This window comes from Andrena cerasifolii, chromosome 5, assembly GCF_050908995.1.
Source record: "Andrena cerasifolii isolate SP2316 chromosome 5, iyAndCera1_principal, whole genome shotgun sequence".
Taxonomy (NCBI): domain Eukaryota; kingdom Metazoa; phylum Arthropoda; class Insecta; order Hymenoptera; family Andrenidae; genus Andrena; species Andrena cerasifolii.
The window spans coordinates 6,157,085-6,178,496 of NC_135122.1; the positions used below are offsets into that span (position 1 = coordinate 6,157,085).

Below are 21,412 nucleotides of genomic sequence, written 5' to 3' on the forward strand. Positions count from 1 at the left end.
GAGACATTACTTTGTGCCATCTCTTTCGACGGCATGTTCTCCTGTTACAAAGCCCAATTTTGTGCATTCTGAAAATTTTTGCCAGATTTTGGCCCAGGTATCAGGAGAACATGAAGCGAAAAGAGGTATTCTGAATTTCAGCTGCGAAGGCATCCTCGATTCTCTCTCCGGAGACATTACTTTGTGCCATCTCTTTCGACGGCATGTTCTCCTGTTACAAAGCCCAATTTTGTGCATTCTGAAAATTTTTGCCAGATTTTGGCCCAGGTATCAGGAGAACATGAAGCGAAGAGAGGTATTCTGAATTTCAGCTTCGAAGGCATCCTCGATTCTCTCTCCGAAGACGTTACTTAGTGCCACCTCTTTCGACGGCATGTTCTCCTGTTACAAAGCCCAATTTTGTGCATTCTGAAAATTTTTGCCAGATTTTGGCCCAGGTATCAGGAGAACATGAAGCGAAAAGAAGTATTCTGAATTTCAGCTGCGAAGGCATCCTCGATTCTCTCTCCGGAGACATTACTTTGTGCCATCTCTTTCGACGGCATGTTCTCCTGTTACAAAGCCCAATTTTGTGCATTCTGAAAATTTTTGCCAGATTTTGGCCCAGGTATCAGGAGAACATGAAGCGAAAAGAGGTATTCTGAATTTCAGCTGCGAAGGCATCCTCGATTCTCTCTCCGGAGACATTACTTTGTGCCATCTCTTTCGACGGCATGTTCTCCTGTTACAAAGCCCAATTTTGTGCATTCTGAAAATTTTTGCCAGATTTTGGCCCAGGTATCAGGAGAACATGAAGCGAAAAGAGGTATTCTGAATTTCAGCTGCGAAGGCATCCTCGATTCTCTCTCCGGAGACATTACTTTGTGCCATCTCTTTCGACGGCATGTTCTCCTGTTACAAAGCCCAATTTTGTGCATTCTGAAAATTTTTGCCAGATTTTGGCCCAGGTATCAGGAGAACATGAAGCGAAAAGAGGTATTCTGAATTTCAGCTGCGAAGGCATCCTCGATTCTCTCTCCGGAGACATTACTTTGTGCCATCTCTTTCGACGGCATGTTCTCCTGTTACAAAGCCCAATTTTGTGCATTCTGAAAATTTTTGCCAGATTTTGGCCCAGGTATCAGGAGAACATGAAGCGAAAAGAGGTATTCTGAATTTCAGCTGCGAAGGCATCCTCGATTCTCTCTCCGGAGACATTACTTTGTGCCATCTCTTTCGACGGCATGTTCTCCTGTTACAAAGCCCAATTTTGTGCATTCTGAAAATTTTTGCCAGATTTTGGCCCAGGTATCAGGAGAACATGAAGCGAAAAGAGGTATTCTGAATTTCAGCTGCGAAGGCATCCTCGATTCTCTCTCCGGAGACATTACTTTGTGCCATCTCTTTCGACGGCATGTTCTCCTGTTACAAAGCCCAATTTTGTGCATTCTGAAAATTTTTGCCAGATTTTGGCCTAGGTATCAGGAGAACATGAAGCGAAAAGAGGTATTCTGAATTTCAGCTGCGAAGGCATCCTCGATTCTCTCTCCGGAGACATTACTTTGTGCCATCTCTTTCGACGGCATGTTTTCCTGTTACAAAGCCCAATTTTGTGCATTCTGAAAATTTTTGCCAGATTTTGGCCCAGGTATCAGGAGAACATGAAGCGAAAAGAGGTATTCTGAATTTCAGCTGCGAAGGCATCCTCGATTCTCTCTCCGGAGACATTACTTTGTGCCATCTCTTTCGACGGCATGTTCTCCTGTTACAAAGCCCAATTTTGTGCATTCTGAAAATTTTTGCCAGATTTTGGCCCAGGTATCAGGAGAACATGAAGCGAAGAGAGGTATTCTGAATTTCAGCTTCGAAGGCATCCTCGATTCTCTCTCCGAAGACGTTACTTAGTGCCACCTCTTTCGACGGCATGTTCTCCTGTTACAAAGCCCAATTTTGTGCATTCTGAAAATTTTTGCCAGATTTTGGCCCAGGTATCAGGAGAACATGAAGCGAAAAGAGGTATTCTGAATTTCAGCTGCGAAGGCATCCTCGATTCTCTCTCCGGAGACATTACTTTGTGCCATCTCTTTCGACGGCATGTTCTCCTGTTACAAAGCCCAATTTTGTGCATTCTGAAAATTTTTGCCAGTTTTTGGCCCAGGTATCAGGAGAACATGAAGCGAAAAGAGGTATTCTGAATTTCAGCTGCGAAGGCATCCTCGATTCTCTCTCCGAAGACGTTACTTAGTGCCACCTCTTTCGACGGCATGTTCTCCTGTTACAAAGCCCAATTTTGTGCATTCTGAAAATTTTTGCCAGATTTTGGCCCAGGTATCAGGAGAACATGAAGCGAAGAGAGGTATTCTGAATTTCAGCTGCGAAGGCATCCTCGATTCTCTCTCCGGAGACATTACTTTGTGCCATCTCTTTCGACGGCATGTTCTCCTGTTACAAAGCCCAATTTTGTGCATTCTGAAAATTTTTGCCAGATTTTGGCCCAGGTATCAGGAGAACATGAAGCGAAAAGAGGTATTCTGAATTTCAGCTGCGAAGGCATCCTCGATTCTCTCTCCGGAGACATTACTTTGTGCCATCTCTTTCGACGGCATGTTCTCCTGTTACAAAGCCCAATTTTGTGCATTCTGAAAATTTTTGCCAGATTTTGGCCCAGGTATCAGGAGAACATGAAGCGAAAAGAGGTATTCTGAATTTCAGCTGCGACGGCATCCTCGATTCTCTCTCCGCAGACATTACTTTGTGCCATCTCTTTCGACGGCATGTTCTCCTGTTACAAAGCCCAATTTTGTGCATTCTGAAAATTTTTGCCAGATTTTGGCCTAGGTATCAGGAGAACATGAAGCGAAAAGAGGTATTCTGAATTTCAGCTGCGAAGGCATCCTCGATTCTCTCTCCGGAGACATTACTTTGTGCCATCTCTTTCGACGGCATGTTCTCCTGTTACAAAGCCCAATTTTGTGCATTCTGAAAATTTTTGCCAGATTTTGGCCCAGGTATCAGGAGAACATGAAGCGAAAAGAGGTATTCTGAATTTCAGCTGCGAAGGCATCCTCGATTCTCTCTCCGGAGACATTACTTTGTGCCATCTCTTTCGACGGCATGTTCTCCTGTTACAAAGCCCAATTTTGTGCATTCTGAAAATTTTTGCCAGATTTTGGCCCAGGTATCAGGAGAACATGAAGCGAAGAGAGGTATTCTGAATTTCAGCTTCGAAGGCATCCTCGATTCTCTCTCCGAAGACGTTACTTAGTGCCACCTCTTTCGACGGCATGTTCTCCTGTTACAAAGCCCAATTTTGTGCATTCTGAAAATTTTTGCCAGATTTTGGCCCAGGTATCAGGAGAACATGAAGCGAAAAGAGGTATTCTGAATTTCAGCTGCGAAGGCATCCTCGATTCTCTCTCCGGAGACATTACTTTGTGCCATCTCTTTCGACGGCATGTTCTCCTGTTACAAAGCCCAATTTTGTGCATTCTGAAAATTTTTGCCAGTTTTTGGCCCAGGTATCAGGAGAACATGAAGCGAAAAGAGGTATTCTGAATTTCAGCTGCGAAGGCATCCTCGATTCTCTCTCCGGAGACATTACTTTGTGCCATCTCTTTCGACGGCATGTTCTCCTGTTACAAAGCCCAATTTTGTGCATTCTGAAAATTTTTGCCAGATTTTGGCCCAGGTATCAGGAGAACATGAAGCGAAAAGAGGTATTCTGAATTTCAGCTGCGAAGGCATCCTCGATTCTCTCTCCGGAGACGTTACTTAGTGCCACCTCTTTCGACGGCATGTTCTCCTGTTACAAAGCCCAATTTTGTGCATTCTGAAAATTTTTGCCAGATTTTGGCCCAGGTATCAGGAGAACATGAAGCGAAGAGAGGTATTCTGAATTTCAGCTTCGAAGGCATCGCCTTAAAGTAGCAGACAAGAGCTACGCCTTTCATGGGCCTTTAAACAGTTCTCGGTTAATGTGATGCTTTTGAAAGACTGGAAGCTTGTAATTTCTGAATAGTATTCCATGGACACTAGTTGCAAAATTTTCTTCAATATCGACTTATTAACAAAGGAAATCTATGGTATTCTTAAGGAAATACCATAGATATTTGAAATTTGGATAGGAATATGTAAAAGGTATTTCTGAATAATAATACAGTTTGTTTCAAGTTTCTTTCATTTTATTTGCATAAAAGGCCTTTACAGTGTTACAATAAAGTATAAGGTATATAAAGTCACTATTTTCTTGTGATTACTATCAAGGTTTCCATCATTCCGTCGAAATATTCCGAAGTTAAAACCTGTAAGAAGAAAAATATTTTTAGTAACTTGACTTGTCTATTATTGAAAATGGGAGAAACGTTACAACATTTTGTCACGTATGAAAATATATTAGTAAAGGGAATAATTCGCTCCAAAATTCTGCGTCTCTTCGTTAAACAGTCACTGTCTCGAAACATCTGCGCCACTTCTCGCTCTTTGATTTGCTCTCTCGTATGATCCGTTTCGAACTTCGCGCTTCTAAAGTTTTTGTTGAGCGCCACTAGAGCGAGAATCGCAACTCGCAACACATCTAGCAGACCATAGCGGAGCGACGTGACGTGAAAATACGCCAATGCCGGGAAGTGGATCGGGACTTGATTGCCAAGCAAATACTTAAATTGGATCCGTGAATTGACGTTGCATCAGGGTCCTCGCGAATTCTGCCTACAATGTGCGCGAGTGATCGACAGAAGAACGACAGAGTTAGATAATCCGAAGACAGAACGGTGTTTTCGTGCGGGAAATTCTTGATCCAGTATGTGAATCGCGGCTCAACGGTAACGGCGTGTTTTTCTTTTGGACTAATTGATTCGTCGATGCTCGTTAAAAGGAGACAGTTGTAAACACAACAGCGAGAATCATTTGGCACTCGAATGCTCGTGTGCCTACGTGAAATTGCACAACATAACCTTTACGTTGTCATTCGTTTCAGATGCTTTGCGTGAAATATGCGAGAACAGCTAACGGCAGGGTACTACTTAACCTTCTCTCGAAGAATCGTTATTCCCGACGTAGCGACAAGAGTACTACCTCGTACAAAGTGGTTAAGACGAATAGTGAAAACTTGGACGGTAAACCTGCAACATTTCGTCATAGCTCGTTCACGAACACGCAGAGCCACTTTCGTCACTACCGATATTTTTTTTCAGACGTGGACGGCGCCGTGCTTGGTATAAATTCTAATTGGGAGTTACTAACGCCGAGAGGCTTCAGATTTTATTTACCAGGGAGCGTCGGTCCCGGTTGGTCAGACGTAACCACGACCGCGCAAGTGAGAACGCACTTGGTGGACATTTCAGATAACGAGGAACGGGGTACCATAGATTATTCCGACGAGAAGTCTCTAGAAACCAGTCGTTTGAAAACCGATGCTCCGCGACCGATGCTTCACTGCGTCGCCCAAGAGTGCCCCTTGTTGCTCAGGAAAGGCATAGAAGAGCTCTTTCCAGGATGCTTAGACGTCGGATCGCCGCAGCTGACAATCATTAGCGTCTGCCAGAAATTAAATTCAAAAGCCACCAGATGGAGCAAAGAAACAGAAACAGAGAAATTAGCCCAATATGTAAGTCTTTGCAAGTACCCAAGGCCGTACTCGGCGAAATGTTGAAAACAGAGGCAGCCGAGAAGAAGCAGCACGTTGTACAATGTAAAGTAAACTGGATGTCTTCCCCTTTCGATAGTTTGTACTAGCCGCTTCTGATATTTGCGCGAAATTAAAGATGATCGGATACTGGGCGGACTTTATCAATCCATTCAGCGGACAGCCACATTTGAACTTGCAAAAGAGCGGCGCCCTTTACAAGACGGACGAGCGGTTTCGTTGTTTAGGATTTAAAATACTGCATAGGAACAATTGCAAAGTTATCGTGAACGAGAATAGCAATAAGAACTTTATAGGTAAGTGTGCAAACTTGCTGATTTATTCGTAAGATAGTTTAAGGACTGACGCGGGCGTTGTGTCTTGTAACGCGGCTACGACACCACGCTCAATACGTTACAGGAAGTCTCTACACCACAGCGCCGGCGAGTACAGAGTTTTTAAAAGAGATTCTGCACGATTGCGAGCTTGTAAATGTTAACGAAGCCTAATAAAGTGAAGAGTACAGACACGGTGTACGTTTCGTCGTAATGTCGGTGCTTTGGTTCGACATAGATGTAGCATAAATTTTTCAGTTAATCCTGTATAAATTCCCAGAGGAAAGATTGTTACAAATAGTCGTACGCAGAGTGTTTTTCTTTCATCTCTTACACTTCCATTCGCCGCGTTCTACGCTACGGATATCAAGTTATTTCGCTAAGTGGGAGCGGAATCGTCGCACTTTACGTTACGCTGCACGTAAATTTAAACAATCGTAGGTAACTAATACCACCGGCAAAAGTAATACTTAATACTTTTTATAAAGGTTCGTAGTATTAACAACGAAGGCTAGTCGCGCGCAACTCTTGTCGCGCCACTCGCCACGAGATCGTAATACATCGAATAATAACGCTATATGTATATTTAGTACGCTAGCAACGAGGTTGGGGGGGGGGGGAGTGGGCCCGAGCCCATAGACAACTGGGCCGTCCGGCACGCGAAGGAAGTTGAAAGCAGGTTTGTTGGTGCGGGAGGCGAGGAATCCGTTAATCGACTTCTAGTTTGCGGAAGGACCCCGGTATACCGTTTAAATCGTCGTTGGAGGGAAAGTGGCAATTCGTGGAGGAAACCTCTATGTACATATCGTCGAGCGCCTTTATCCGATCCCTTCGTTCTTTCAAGGTGTTCTTGAAAGCGGCTGGAAGAAACTAAAGGTTACAGTACTCCGAAGGTGGTATATCGATATAATTACAATGCGTGTACACATACCGATCATTTCGGAGAGCGGAATTACTCCTCCGTATTCCCTCGGTAAAATTCGTGGATCGATCGCGTCTTTCAACTCTTGCAGGTTTTTGTGCACCTAAGGGAGGAAAGCACGCCACGTTGGGATATCGATATTAATATACGAAGTATCGCTAGAGGAATAGAAAGCCGTACCGAGATCCGAGCCCGCAGTTTCTCATTGAGAAGCGAGACGGCGAATTCGATGATCTTGTTAGCGCAGCTTGGAATATTAACAAAATGCGTCTCCTTGTGTCTGATGGGTGTGCTGTTCTGGATGCACCGCAACATGTTACGAATGTCGGTCAGTGACCAGGCGCTCAGGTGACCCATAGTCAATCCGGACTCGTCGTTGATGTGCGTGTAGCCGCGGACCTGGTTCTCCTCGTCGTCCATCAGGCCCTCCACCACCAGGCTGTGAGCTCGAGCCATCTGGGCGGACGTGTATTTGTACGGATCGAAGCGCCCTTGAACAGGTAACGAGGAATATCGCGGAATATCTGCAGCAAGCGAAGGATAAGATCGTCGAATTGCTTACCGGCGCACGAAAGTATCACTCGACGACCATGACGATCGCGCTCCACTAGCGGTATCAAATAGCCGGCGTCTATGATGGCCTCGATATCTGGATCCTCGATATCCAGGTTCTGGAACCAGTTTGGGTACAGCTGTCTGATAGTCAGATACCGTTCGAGCATTTCTTCCGCCATCGGTAGACTGAACTTCTTGGTTCGGAGAAATCGGAGGAGGAACGGCGCGTCGGTTCTGCAGCGCTTAATAGCTGGATGTTTCTGAATCCAGCATCTGAATTGGTCCAAGGCTTGGTCCTTCGTTGTATCGTCTTCCCGAAGTTCGACACGAGCGATCGTCCTCGTATCCTCGCTGAGCGTGCGCCCATAATCGTCCTCTACTCGCGACTTGGACATTCTCGCCGCTGTTGGAAAGAACGGTGACCAGCGGCGATTAGGTATCCTTACGGCTCGCGCCTTTCCTTCTGCGCTCAGCTTTTGCGCCTTTCCCTCACCCAGACCTAACCCACCCACCCCCCTAGCCTCCCCCACCCCCCGCCAACCGACCCCCTTTCCCACCGTTCCCCTGTTTCACACCGCGAGTGTCCTCGTTTAGCCTGTACGAGCCGAGCTCTCGATGATTACGAGACCCGACGAGTTCTTACGCCACTCGCCGATTCATCGTCCGGGAGAAAGTTCGACATCGATTTACTCGCGAAAGAATAGCCGTCCTCGCGCTTCTCCGCAGCGCTTTCTACCCCGCGGCCGGTCATGTACGATCGGTCGATCGCGCAGCCGTAATTCCTTGCCGAATTTGGGAGCTCTCACGCTCCTGTGTATACGTTACTCGAGCTGGATGCGATTAAACGAACTCGTCGAACATGCACCACCGCGGAAATCGCGTGAACGCGCACTAGAATCAACAACACTAGTGCGCACTTTCTTCCACGCGTTAAGACTGCGGAACGTACCGTGTCGGTAGCTTTCTCTCGGACCCAGGCCACATGGGAAACTGTAAGTTCCGCCAAACACGGTGCGGATGTGCCCTTGTTCGTTCGCGGTTGGAGTTTGAGAGGCGGCGACCGGGCACAGTCCGAGTCTGCGCGCGCTCGCTTTGCGTCGCGTCGAAAGGAGGTGGACGGGCGCGGAAATACGCGGCTCTTGAACCGAACCGAGACGAGACACGAACACGTTCTTTCTCCACCAACTTGGACCGAAGTAACCCGCTTGCTTGCTCGCCCGATCAATTTAAGCCGTCGCTCTTACCGCTCTTACCGCTCCTTCTGCTCTTCCCGATGCTGTTCCCCTGCTGTGGCCGCGTTCGACGCACCTTTTCCTCCTGCCTCGGTTTCGGCTTTCGAAACAAGCCTCTCGTTTTTCTGCTTGTCGCTTCCTCCTCGCCAGTCCAAACGTCAATCATCTTGTCCCATAGCGCGTTCATTTTACCACCGCGTACGATTACTACCGGATGCCCCGCTGCTCTATTTCTCGGTTCTTCATTGAAATTGTCATTTTTCGTTCGAGCAAGTCAGTGACCCATTTATCGATTCGATTCAGGGGACCTCTGCAAACAATACTTATTGAAACACTCTCCGCGAGACACCGACTACTTATTGTTAGTTCGTAGGCAAGGCATACTTGGAGAAAGGAAACAGTGGGTGGTCGAAGATTCACTTTCTTCTCGTAATCCTACATTTTACTTTCACCGTGAGACCACTTTCGACCGGTACGATGAACATCGAGACTATCCCGTTTTCTTGTCGTGGGACGAAAACCAGCGATTCGTCGTACAAATCGCTGGCCAAGTCTAGTTGCTCTTTGGAGCTCGATCTCCGCAGTTTTCGCGTGGTGGGCACGTTCGCGCTCGGTAGAACGAGGCGAAGGACAGACGATCGCCGTTTAATCGGGGCTTGGCCTTGCTGGCTGATTCAACCATTCTAAGGCATCGGCGGTCTTTCTAAAATCCTATCGGTCTCCGTGCAGCTGATTTCCTCGGTAATCATTTTGTCAAATGCCGCCTTCGATCGCCTTTGAACGGTGTAGGATTGCGGTGTAGATTACACGTGACTAACAATAAGTAGAGTTTCTTCGCGTTCGGCCGATTGCGTAATCAATCGTGTATCAGGACGTTTCTCGGCTCGGTGAAAGTTGCGCTTCGGCTACATTCAGGGCACCGTACCTTTCTACTCTTTCCTGCCTCGTAACTCCGGTATAGTGCCTACGTATGTACATGCATATGTATCTGCGCTTTCCCAAATGCTCCGAACACCATCATCAAAGCTGCAAGCGATTTGCTACTCGATTTCTTACTTTTTGTTTTCGATGCGATTAATCGGGGGTGTCGAATCTGTGAGAGAATTAGCAGTGTTAATAATAATTCCATACGAGGAAACAGACATCTCTCTCTCTCGCTCGCTTGCTCGCTGTATAAGGAGCTTCGTAATCTTAATCGTTATCTTACGGTAACACGAGAACGGTCCAACAGGGTTCGTTTCGAGACCTAATCGGTATAGGGTAAAGAAAGGAAACAAAAAAAGAAAGTAGACTTTCGTTTAACCAAAGTATAATTGGCGTATAACGTATAGGTGAGGAATACCATCGTCGAACGAATACGTGCAGCAAACACTGCGCTCGATACGTTTGACCAACCGTTTGTACAGTTCCATCGTGCATTTGTCCACCGAGAGACGTCGAGTTCTTTGCGACTGATCCCGTATCCTCGGACTTCGAGGTGGCCTCTATGGACTGGAGATAGCCTCGGGATATAGCGCGCGTATGAATATACAAGTACAAGTATATGCATATGTATTTATAGAGATACGTATTATACAAAGTCGCGAAGAGACGCGTGACCGTTGCAACATAAGTTTGGCGTACGTCCAACGCGGAACGTCTTTCGAGGCTTGACCGTTTCCCCGACGATTCAACCATCATCTCAGGATAACGTTATCGAACGTCAGGTCCCTGCTGTCGCGCTGAGTGCTCGACTTCTTGAACGGATTCCATGGTAGCTTCTTAGCCACGTGAGCTGTAGTCACGGAGCCGGCTGGGCTCGGTTGACCGGAAGACACTCCGGAAGAGCTGCTCGCCGAGACGCTCCCCTTGTCCTGCTGGTTTGTTTTACCCGGCCTCTACGATCGGTAGACAATTAGACATCTCGTTACGAGGCCGACAATCGCGATCTTTAATCTCCGCGTTTACCTTCAAGTAATTTCTATCCATTGGCGTGACCAGCTTCAGGTTGATAAAATCCCCGGATTGCTTGATCAGTCGAACCACCTGTTCGTGAGACGCCCATTTCACGTCTTTGTCGCCGATTCCTACTATGAAATCGCCCTCCTTCATTCCACCCAACTGAAGCGAGTAAAGCGGGAATAGGAGAGAACCGGTGTGAGCCATCCGACGTTCCACACTCGACGTTACCCGTATCGTAGCGATACTTACATCCGCCAGCGAATTGTGATCGACCGCTGCTATTATCACGGGAGCGTCCCCTCGAACGCTGAACCCGAACCCTTCGCCGTCGGGACCCCTTTGAAGCTGTATCAGTCGCGGGGCTGTCCAATGCCTTTTAGCCGAGAATATAGCCACGGGACCTAACGATCTGAAAAGATCATCCACTCCGTGCTGCCCAAAATCCGGGTGAGTGATGCTCAGTTGAAATTTTGTGGATGCTGTGATTTCGTGATTTGTTAATCAGGCATTAGAATTAACTATCAAGGGATGGAGGGGGGTACACGATCGGTCGATCAATCTCTGCTCTCTATTTACCAATGATATCTGGGGGATCTAGCAATCCTCGGAAGTCATCATCGTCTCCGATGCAACTGTAACTCTCCACGGTCGATTCTTGCACTTTCTTCAAAACTTTGGCGAGCGCCTGCTTCGCCTTCAGGTCTCGGCACATCCTTTGAAGCCTTTGACTCTCCTCGTGCAGGAGCAGAGACTCCCTGAGATGCGCTTTTCCTAAAACGAACCGGTTTAAATCGATCGAATCTCGACAGGAGCGATGAAACGCGCGCACCTCGAAGCATCCCCGTTATCCATGTACCTAGCAATTTCCTTTCGTTCTCGTCCCGCGGCACGGTCAGCTCCAGTTGAGTCTTCCCGTCGCTCTTCTGGGCGTGCTCCAGCGCCAGCTTGGTCTCTGCGCGCCATTCGACGCTCGGACGATTGAACAGTCCGAGCGCGAGATGCTTGTGAGCGAGTGCCAGATGATGCTCGCGTTTCACCAGGATCAGCGAGATCCAAGTCTCCGGAACGTAATCCCGTACTGGCTCGCGCGATATCAGCCCGTGAACATCATTGTAGACAGTCGCAACCTAGGCAAACCAGCGACCAGTTGCTCAGTGAAAAGGCTGGATATTTCCATCGAATTTACGTACAACGTCGACGCCAGGTGCCCGACGACCAACGCTACCTGTGACGCTTCTTGCGCGAGGTCCACAGAAACGTCCACGTTCCTCCCATCTTTCGACTGAAGCTCCAGCTTCTCGAACAAGCATTCCCTCGCTTGGGCCTGTAAACGGGAAAGCGGGCGACGCGTGAGAATCGCAGCCACAATTGCTTGCCGACGCAAGTACCTATCGGTGCGAATGTTTACCAGCATCAATTGAACCAGCATCTCAAGCATGTCCGGTCCAAGATCCATACTCGGCGCGTTGGTAAAGTTTTCGTGTATGTAACGAAAGGTACCAGCGGCTCTGAGAAATGCGTCGATCGCCTGGTCCAAGCCCCGCGCGGACAGGCGGTCCTGCTTGGCGGCCAATTGAGTGTAGAGGGCGCCCGCGTTGAACAGCACGGAGGCTTTCTCGAACGCGACGGTCCGTTGACAACTCGGAACGCCGGTCAACGAGTCGAACCATTCGAAATAAATGCCGAGGCTCCGATCGGGAGGGAAGAACCGACGCTCCACGAAATAGAGCTGATTGTAGTAGCGCAGTAGCAACGCGATGCCAGCCGCATCCCTGGTCGGTGTTCGCGTCGCCTGGAAACGTACCCAACCGACATTACGCGCTCCTCGCTCCCTGGATACAATATAGAATTTATACATTCTCCTTAGTTTCTCTGCTCACCTGCCTGGTTTCCATGAGATCCGCGATGGCTTCCTCGTAATTACTTCCATCCTCGCTGTAGTGCTCCAGAATAAAATCCTGCGCAACGCCAAACAGGAAGAAGAGGCTAACAACAAGTGTCATTTATCGAGCTGCTAGCGAAGTATCCGCTCAAGTTACTTACGCGTCGTTAAGTCGATATGCTCGACGCTACTTAGCAACCGCGAGGCTAACTTCGTTAGGAGCCAATTCATTCGCCATTCACGAATGTGCGTTCGTACATTTCATTATAATGTCGAGGATCACGCTCGATCTAATACGAAAGCGTTCGGAGCACAACGAGGGCGAGATAGGTACGCTCGAGGAGATCGCTCTGCACCAGGAGAATATCAAGAAGATTGAAACGATCGATGGGACGTGCAAACACTTGAAGATTCTGCTGCTGCAGCACAACCTCATATCGAAGATCGAGAATCTGAGCAAGCTGAAGAGGCTGGAGTACTTAAACTTGGCGCTAAACAACATAGAGGTGATCGAAAATTTGGAGGGTCTGGAGAGTTTGAAGAAGTTGGATCTAACGGTAAACTTCATCGGCGATCTACGGGGAATCGGGAGGTTAAGGTAAATGCCGGGATCATTCCTAAGCCGAGTAAACAGGGGACACTGAACAGGCAGGAGCTATTCGCGGCGGGTATAATCGAGTTTCGATACGTTCCGCTGTTCTAGAATAGATGCAACACGAATTTGGAGCAGCTGTTCTTGATAGGAAATCCGTGCGTGGACTATCACGGGTACAGGGAATACTCTATTGCGACGTTAACGCAGTTGAAGGAACTGGACGGGGTTCCGATCGACCGATCCGAACGGATAAAGGCGTTGCAAGCTAGAGCTCGGATCGAGGGAGATATTGTCAGGAGTTGGGCACAGTACAAGAGAACGAGGGAAGTAGAAATACTTGGCTATCGCGAGAGAAGAGCCTCGGAGGCGACGCAAGTAAGTGCGCATGTTCAGTTCCGGGGTTGCTCGACGAGATCGGAGACTCGTAACGCGTGCTCGTAGGAGGAGGCGCTTGCAAACGAGGAAGAGGACGAGGCTTTTTGGAAACGAGTTAGTCGACACACGCCGGAGGAACGAATCGACATTGCTGAACGGTTTCTGCGAAAGGAGGAGCTCAGAAGTCGAAAGAGCAACGAAGGCAACGAGCCAATCCGCCGCGAGCCAAAGCTGTTCACCCTGGAGGGCAGACCGTACAACGTGAATCAGGCGAAAGTGCCGTTCAGGCTGAACCAGGACGAATACGAGGACCGCGTCGTCTTGGAAGTTACCGTGTACAAGTATGTAAGCTTGCGTTCAGCGTTAGCCGTCGCATCGATTCACAAACGATTCGCGACTGTGATTTTAGGTACCTGGACACCCAGTACGTAGACGTGGACGTACAGCCCGAATATGTACGGATCACGATAAAGGGAAAAGTGTTGCAGCTGGTCCTTCCCTGTGAGGTATCGATAGAAGACAGCGTGGCCAAAAGAAACACGACGAACGGTAAGTTGGTGGTAACGATGCCGCGCTTAAATCCGCTACCAGCCATTCGGAAGAAAGCCGCAAGGTCACAAGTGATGCACAACAAAAAGGAACGCGATTGTACAGCGGAACGAAAATTGTCAGCCAATATACGCCGGCAATACCTAGAGATAGGACCAGCCACTGAAGATTTAGATTTTTCGAGGATCGTCGATCGAAGCGAACCACCCCCCAGAAGAATACGGGAACGCACGGCGTGCGAGGACAACGACTGGAGCGATTCGGAGGTGCCCCCTTTGGAATAACGACTGGATACCGCCACGGTAGCTTTCGATACAGGTCTCTGACGCGACAGGCTCGCTCACCTTAAAGGGATCTCGAAAGTCGATATCTTTGGTTTCCTTTAGTCCCAGAGGTATCATGGGCATCACTGGTTCCTCGCTGAAAATATAAAAGATCTTTAGCTTCCTACCGATTACAGAGATTTAGTTTAACCCTTCCTTGACACTCTGGGTGCGAGCCACCCATAAGCTGATTTCAACGCTCTGTACCTTCTATACCCAAAATGAATACCTTTTCTCCGAAGCTGGCTTACAAAGTATTTTCTCTCTGAAAATATTATATCCGAGCAACAACTCTGTAGATTTTTAGCTTCTAATATTGAAATTTGTAAAAGTTACAACTAATTAAAGATTTTCTTCGTTTTTTTCTCGACATGTGGTAATGTAGAATTTTTTTACAAAAACTGTGATTAAATTTCAATGAAAAAACTATTGGGATATATTCTAGAGACCTTAAAACTGATCCATGATTTTTTTTATAACGATTGGATTCCTCAGATGATAATGGCAGTTGTTCAAAAATTGCTCTGGGTGTGAGCCACCCAGGTATGCGAAGGTTGATCGAAAAGGGAGGTGTGTCAACGAAGGGTTAATTTGGTGACACCGCGGTCTTCCTCACTGACCTGTCTACATTCTGGTAGAGCTCGACCGAGCTGTTTAGCTCGGCGAGCTGCTCCTTCAGCAGCTGCAAATTCGAGTTGACGAAGCTAAGCTCCAGAGCAACGGTTTCCCGTAGTTTCCTGTTCGTGGTCGCCCTGAAATATAAATCACTGTGAACAACGTAGAAACCGACAGCGCGAACCAGTTGGACCGCTGTACTCGCTTCAGATGCATTAAATCTCCCATTAAATCCTTACTTGAACAGATTTTCCGCGCCGGCTCGCAGTCGCAGCTCTTTGTTTATTTCCTGGTTGAGCTTGCTTCGTTTGTTCTGCAACTTGCCGCGACAGGTTGCCACTCTGGGATCGGAGCCCTGCGCAAGGTTAAAGAAACATTGGTCGCTTCGCCGAGTCGCGGGAATAATTAATATCTAGCGTAGATTGGGTAACCGTAACCGCTGAAATCTAAATGAAAGCCGTCGACAAACACGCGAAGGCGTCTAGGACCAGTGTCGGAGGGAATATTATCGGATGGACGGCGAATCGGTGGAGCAGAAACAAAAGTTTGATTCTCGTATTTTTCTCACCCCGAGACACTTTCTTGCCGACGATGGTTCTCGGAAAATTTCTACGTCCTCCGAGCGAGAAGGGGAAGCTTTTCCTACGCGCGAATAAAGCGGTGGTGGCGTAGGCCGCGGTGCACTCTCGCAGCCAGTCCTCTTCTCCCGCTCGTTCCACGGGGTCGGCGGAGATGCGCGATTCTTCGAGAGAGGCGTATAGTAAGCCCACTTCAACATAGTACTTGTACTTGCTCCCGCAGCCGCATCGTTCGGCTTCGCTTCGGTCACGCTTTATCCCGTGTCCGCTCGGAGCTGCGGATCGGAAAGCCGCTCTTCTTCTGCCGGTATATCGCGCGGAGAGCGAACGATGCCACGGCCACCCTCTCCTTCTAATCAAACCCGTTGCGCGATTCTATTATCGCACGTACCTTCTGTGTCACCGTAACCGCGTTCCAGTCTGATTCGATCGCGGATCTTCGACAAGGGGGGAAATATGCCGCGATAAACACGAGTACCGTATTACCATCGGACGCCAGCTTCACTCGGATCGGATTCGATCGGGTTCGACCCAAACAGAATCGACGACGCGCGATCCCCGTTGCCTGCGACTCGACTCGACTCGAGAGTTTTCGGTCGCGCGCCAGCCTTCTTGCTCGCGGAAGGGTTTCGATTGCTCGCGAACCTCGATGGTTCGCTGAGCTCGTCTCGGTGCGCTTCACGTGACTTTAGTTTGTCGGTCTGCTGCACGACGCCGCGCCGGCAATATTACGCGCTTCGATAGCCCGGACTACCTAACTGTAACGTTTGCTCGCGGAAGCTGCTACGGACATAGGAAGCATTCTCGTACGCGATCGGCAGCGCTCCCCATCTCCCTCCTTCCTCTGTCTCTCTACTCTCCTCTTCTTCGCAATGTCTCTCTCTCTCTCTCTCTCTCCCCCTCGACACTATTATCTTTAGCGTAGCTACGGGTTTCGATGCCATCAATACGTGAAACGCGTTATCGCGTACCACATTAAGATTACCGTTGGGGCGCCAATTCGCTTACCGCTAAAACAGCTTTGTCTCTTTCTCGCCTCGGTCTCGCGTTACACGCGTCGTGCCCCCAAGACTCCGCGTGTCTTGGACCAATTCCACGGAAGCAGTCGACTCTCGGTGAAAGGAGAGAAACTCTGCGAATCACGGGTGGGGACTTGGGGGAGAAGGATACTGCCCGCTCTGTCATCTTGGGTACGGCTTCTACGCATCGCGGTAATTTTAAGGTCGGCCCGCTTCTGGTTGTCGATTACCGATACCGTGGACTACTTCGACCGATTGGGCGAAATTTTTGCTCCGGTTGTACCACGAAACGGGGGGTGGGGGGGGGTGGTCGGGAGTCGAGTGCACATTCGGGGGAGGGGGGCTAGCTGGTCGCGTCGATCGCGGCAGGACGGGAAACCGGGACGGAAGCGGAACAGAGGCACGCTTCTCGAGAAGCAGCGGGAAACGCGGTCGAAGACCTCCGCGCGACACGCGATCCATCTGGACGCAGAAGATCGAAGAGAAGAAGTTGGGTGAGCCGGCGAGAGAAGACGCAGAGATGCGGGCCACTAACGGGACTATTTTCGAGCGACGATCGAACGTCTGCGCAGCTCGTTTTGTGTACATCGCGACAAACAGAGAATCCGAGGTTCCGATCGTGAGCCGCGAGACGTCAACAACCATAGGCGAGTTCTGTTGCGGGCAACCAATGGTGTCGGCGTTAGTCGTTACGCATTGCATCGCGCGGAGAGTTCAGCGGACCAGGCACGGTCTACCGGACCCGAGGCACGCCGCTCACGCGCGCATTGCTACAGGAAATGCAGGCTTCGTCCGCCCGTTGCCCGCCTCCTGCAATATTCCAACCGTCTCGTGAACGTTGAAACGTTCCTTTCGATATATCACGATGAACGAGCACCGTTATCGAGCAGCGCTCTGAATTTCGCGCGGCGAAACGCTCGCGAGTTTCCTCGTTCGACGGATGTATGGTTCTGGAAGCAGCGGATCACAGCAGCCATACTAGGTACATACACGTACATAATGCATCGCCGACAGAAGAAACAGGGACGGCTGTCGCGATGGTTGCACGGAAACGGCGTGGAAGGTTTGTCGCACAGACAAGAGGGGGCGGAAGCCGGGAGGTCCGATTTACCTGTAACTTCAAGTCCGGTAGGATCAACATGCTTCTGGACTGTATCGAAATGCGCTCTATATCCGCAAAAACGTTACTCTTCGATTCGTGATCGTCCCTCGATCGGTGTGCCGCTCGTACAGTTTTCTGCTCCCTTGCTTTCTGCCTCTGTGACGTCCGGAACTCTGTTGGAGACCAACTCCAAGATCCTTGGGTGCGCCGACGAAACGACTGGCTACCAAGGAGGGCATTCGTCGGGAGCCACGACCACGACGATATTATCAATCCATCCGATCGGTTACATAGTTGGTCGCGCGATCCAAGGCACCGGCTCTGATCGATCGGCAGGCAACACCAAGACGGAGACCAGTCGCGTTCCCTCGCATTCCACTCGCGACGCGGCCGCGGACGTTGAAACGTTGGTGCGAATGGTGCGGAAACGCGTAAGCTCGGAGGAGACGAAAGTATGACGCGCTCGATGTTTCCGCGGAGCGTTTCTTTTCTACGGGAAAGCGGAATTCCCAGAGCCGCGGCCGGAGAGAACGGTGCCGCGTTCGCGAAAAGGGAAGGGTGGCCAGGGGGGGAAGGAGGGGGCTCTCGCACGAACGAAACAGATGGGAGGGGGAGAGAAGAGGAAAAGATCGCCCGAGAAGATTTACGGATCACCGTTGACTCGCGTCGATCGACGCGCACCGCGCAATGGGCAACACAGCCCACCGGTTGCTCACCTTCCACGCGCTATTCTTTCTAGCTGCTAACCGACGCGGACGCGACCGATCGGGGCCGTAAAGCCCTTCCTTCCATCTCCTCCCATCTCATCCCATCTCCTCCCCGCGCCACTAGGCCGGGGGCCCCATACGACGCGCGCAGGCCGCAGAATATTCTTCCTGTCTTCGTACTGACGGTTGCTTCCCATTCGGCAAGTTTCGCTTCAACTCGTCGCAGTTCGCTCGACATCGCTCTCGGTCGGATCGCTTCGGATCGTCCCATGCTCTACCGCTAGCTTCGCTCGCAAGTCACAATTCAGTGATTTCACAATTGTCAGGCGCGAGACGCGACCATTCGATGGGGATATCCGTTTCAATCCGATTCCATTCCTAGGTATACCGATTGAACGCACCTACGAAACGCCTTGCATTCGAGCGTAGCAGTCTCGACTTCTATTGCGCACGAATCTATCTCCCATGACATTTCGCACCCGGTGAATCTTTCCGATTCACCATTTCCGCGGATCCGAGCGTCATCTGTGCGCGTGATCGTTCTACGATGGCGGTTCTAGAAACAGGATTAGACATGTTTTGCCGTTCACCTTTTGATCCGATCGATTTGAAACTTGGAAACCTTACCGATGCGACGGCGGCGGCGACGTCGAGAGGAAAACCATCGAGACGATCGTGGTGTGCGATAAACTTTTACGTAATTAATTGCGCAACGACCTATCGATTCCTACGCTTTGTGCTCGTATCGATCGTTGTAAAGTTGGACACCTACCTTCTACGTCCAACAAGTTCTTTGCGTGAAACGTAAGAGTTTACGATTAAAGCAACTTCACAACGGCGTCGTTCCTCGTCTTTATGTTCAAACGCGGTGTCTTATTGTTAGGGCGCACAACGTGGTACTCTTCCGTGAGACGACATGCGTCGGATCGAGACGTCAACATTCTCCGTCGATCAGCGGAGAAAGTCGAAATTCGATCTTCCGCGTTTCACCTTCCATTTTCCAACGATCGATAGCGGAATTCGCAAAAGTCGAAAACCCACGCAGCCATTAGCGTGACTTTGACTCCTTCGTGTGAAATATTCTGAAGGCAAGGAATTTGAAGAAACGTACGTACCAGACGGTACGAGACGACTGCCGACACTTTTGAACAGGGTTCGAATCCCGCGTTACCGAAATGCCATCTCTCTATATAGCTTAGCACGCGTGCTTTACGAATTAGCCGTATCGCGCGCAGTACCCTTCTATCTTTCTGTTGCTTTATAAAACGTGAAATAACCGTCACAGTTAACGTTCTCCCTTTCTACGAAGTCTGTGTTGTGTCCAGACGAACCGCATCGGTGGGATTAGCGTTTGGTCGTACTGTGGCGCTTCCTACTTACATGTACATACGTATACATATTTTCTATCGAAGATTGATTAGCCTGGCGCGGCGTATCGGTTGATCGTGAGGGAAGAGGAATATGTACACCGCGATAATGACGGGTCGGTGGAAAGTGAGATACGCGAGAGATACAATAGAACAGAACTGGAAGCGAGGGAGCAGTGGTTGGTGGATTAACGATGGTATACTTACCCGAAGAAAACGCGGCTTGAGGGTATCCTCTTCGACTATGTCTCCCGATACGATGGGCACGTTCATTGTATCCTTCTCATTATATCGGTCGCGCGCGACACGCTTCCTCGGTGAAACGTGACACGATTCGACGACCAGCGTCAGAGATCGAATAGTGTGGTAAGTGGTAGGACCGGTAAGTAGTGAGTGGTGCACGGCAACGGATTCACGAAACGTCTATGAACAAAGGGTGGACTCGCACGATCGAGCAGAGATACGAATTGACATAGGCGAAAGCCCAGAGGGGCGAGAGGCCAGATTCCAGCGTCGATCCGTCGTCCAGTCGTGGCAGTCGTGGTACGACGTTGCTCCGTTGACAAGTCGATGTCGCAGGCAATCCGCGTACACCGTTTTCTTCCCGGTAATGAGGCAGAACAAGGTCGTGGCACGAGCCATCGGTTCAAGATGTTTCCACGCTCGAAATCTCGTCGTCTGTGCGTTCACTCGCGTTCGCCCGCCTATCAACCGTTTCGAGCAGCTCAACCAAAAAGTATCGCGCGGTCGGTTGTCGTCGCTTCGGTAACGATCACCGTACGGTCCTCGAGCGGCGTGGATCGCATCCGTAACCTGGTCGGAATGTCAGAAATGGGTGCGGACACGAATCGGTGGAAACGCTGGAAACGCTGGAAACACTGAGAGCACGTCGTTCGCGCGTGCATTTACCCCGTTCACCGTACAGTGCACACTCGTCACTCGTCACCCAATGCACGCGTATGCGCGCGGCGAGAAAAGTACGAATACGCGACCCCGCCTGTAGACGTATCAACCGTTCTCTCGCAGGTGTTCTTTAGTACAGGATCGTTCGCTCGCTTACTCGCTCGCCTGCTAGCGCGCGTGCGTACATGAACGCGCATCGGAGCGTGCGCGCGCCCCTGCGAGAGCTCTAAGTGTTTATACACCAACATGAACAGTAGGTGTGTGGGGTTTCTCGGCCTTCGCTTATCTTTCAAACAACGGACCAGACGAAATACCATCCCCGACAGCTGTAGAAGTCAGGATAAGCGTATCAACCGAATGTTCATGTCCAATAGCCTAAAAGAACAGACGAGGTATAGAATTGTATCTGTCCAACAATTTTTGGAACTCGTCACTCCATTACCATTTCCGTGTCACGTCCAACGTTATCGGCTCGCAATGGAATAAGGATGTAACATTACCAGCGGTAGGAATTAACATCATAACCACAGACGAGACATAGGATGGATCGTTCGCGGAAAAATCAGAGGTTTTGACGCGCACTCTGTATTTAAAGCCGGTGACTGTGGGAACTAATTTAACATAATCACAGAAATCGGCAAAGTTAGCAAAGGGAAAAACAATGGCAGGAATGGCGATGAGCATTTATTCGAGAGAACAAATCGAGCTTATAGGATGAAAATACTGGAGATTTCACTATATTTAATGTTAACGTTCTGTTGAGACGGTTGCATACGACACGATAGTGTCATGGGGTCCCTATCCTATACC

General features: G+C 49.5%; 4 protein-coding genes across 9 annotated transcripts; 2 read left to right on the forward strand and 2 right to left on the reverse strand.

Annotated features, from left to right (window-relative positions):
- The first annotated feature begins 4,561 nt into the window (after window positions 1-4,561).
- Window positions 4,562-6,243, forward strand: LOC143369246 (methylmalonic aciduria and homocystinuria type D homolog, mitochondrial). The gene is made up of 5 exons (XM_076812944.1): window positions 4,562-4,799; window positions 4,955-5,093; window positions 5,172-5,584; window positions 5,703-5,919; window positions 6,023-6,243. Exons 2-5 carry the CDS (start codon window positions 4,955-4,957, stop codon window positions 6,109-6,111), a joined length of 858 nt encoding a protein of 285 aa, XP_076669059.1. The 5' UTR covers window positions 4,562-4,799; the 3' UTR covers window positions 6,112-6,243.
- LOC143369245 (clavesin-2) lies at window positions 5,921-9,332 on the reverse strand. Of its 3 annotated transcripts, XM_076812941.1 has the most exons (6): window positions 9,031-9,332; window positions 8,659-8,956; window positions 7,422-7,817; window positions 7,040-7,350; window positions 6,869-6,962; window positions 5,921-6,797 (listed from the first exon to the last, which is right to left on the reverse strand). In XM_076812941.1, exons 2-6 carry the CDS (start codon window positions 8,831-8,833, stop codon window positions 6,646-6,648), a joined length of 1,128 nt encoding a protein of 375 aa, XP_076669056.1. In that variant the 5' UTR covers window positions 8,834-8,956; window positions 9,031-9,332; the 3' UTR covers window positions 5,921-6,645. The 3 variants fall into 3 exon arrangements, with proteins under 3 accessions (XP_076669056.1, XP_076669055.1, XP_076669057.1); XM_076812940.1 differs by having other exon boundaries at window positions 8,659-9,332; XM_076812942.1 differs by lacking the exon at window positions 9,031-9,332 and having other exon boundaries at window positions 8,364-8,801.
- A 606-nt stretch (window positions 9,333-9,938) lies between these two features.
- Rhp (GTP-Rho-binding protein rhophilin) lies at window positions 9,939-21,374 on the reverse strand. 4 transcript variants are annotated; one of them, XM_076812938.1, is made up of 12 exons: window positions 19,907-21,374; window positions 15,166-15,281; window positions 14,932-15,063; window positions 14,333-14,408; window positions 12,468-12,545; window positions 11,996-12,379; window positions 11,813-11,911; window positions 11,444-11,714; window positions 11,164-11,358; window positions 10,837-11,066; window positions 10,594-10,746; window positions 9,939-10,523 (listed from the first exon to the last, which is right to left on the reverse strand). In XM_076812938.1, exons 1-12 carry the CDS (start codon window positions 19,970-19,972, stop codon window positions 10,323-10,325), a joined length of 2,001 nt encoding a protein of 666 aa, XP_076669053.1. In that variant the 5' UTR covers window positions 19,973-21,374; the 3' UTR covers window positions 9,939-10,322. The 4 variants fall into 4 exon arrangements, with proteins under 4 accessions (XP_076669053.1, XP_076669052.1, XP_076669051.1 ...); XM_076812937.1 differs by lacking the exon at window positions 19,907-21,374 and adding an exon at window positions 17,635-18,335; XM_076812936.1 differs by lacking the exon at window positions 19,907-21,374 and adding an exon at window positions 16,513-16,770.
- On the forward strand, window positions 12,611-14,443 carry Tilb (touch insensitive larva B). The gene is made up of 4 exons (XM_076812939.1): window positions 12,611-13,067; window positions 13,178-13,439; window positions 13,506-13,780; window positions 13,849-14,443. Exons 1-4 carry the CDS (start codon window positions 12,739-12,741, stop codon window positions 14,270-14,272), a joined length of 1,290 nt encoding a protein of 429 aa, XP_076669054.1. The 5' UTR covers window positions 12,611-12,738; the 3' UTR covers window positions 14,273-14,443.
- Window positions 21,375-21,412: the final 38 nt, after the last annotated feature.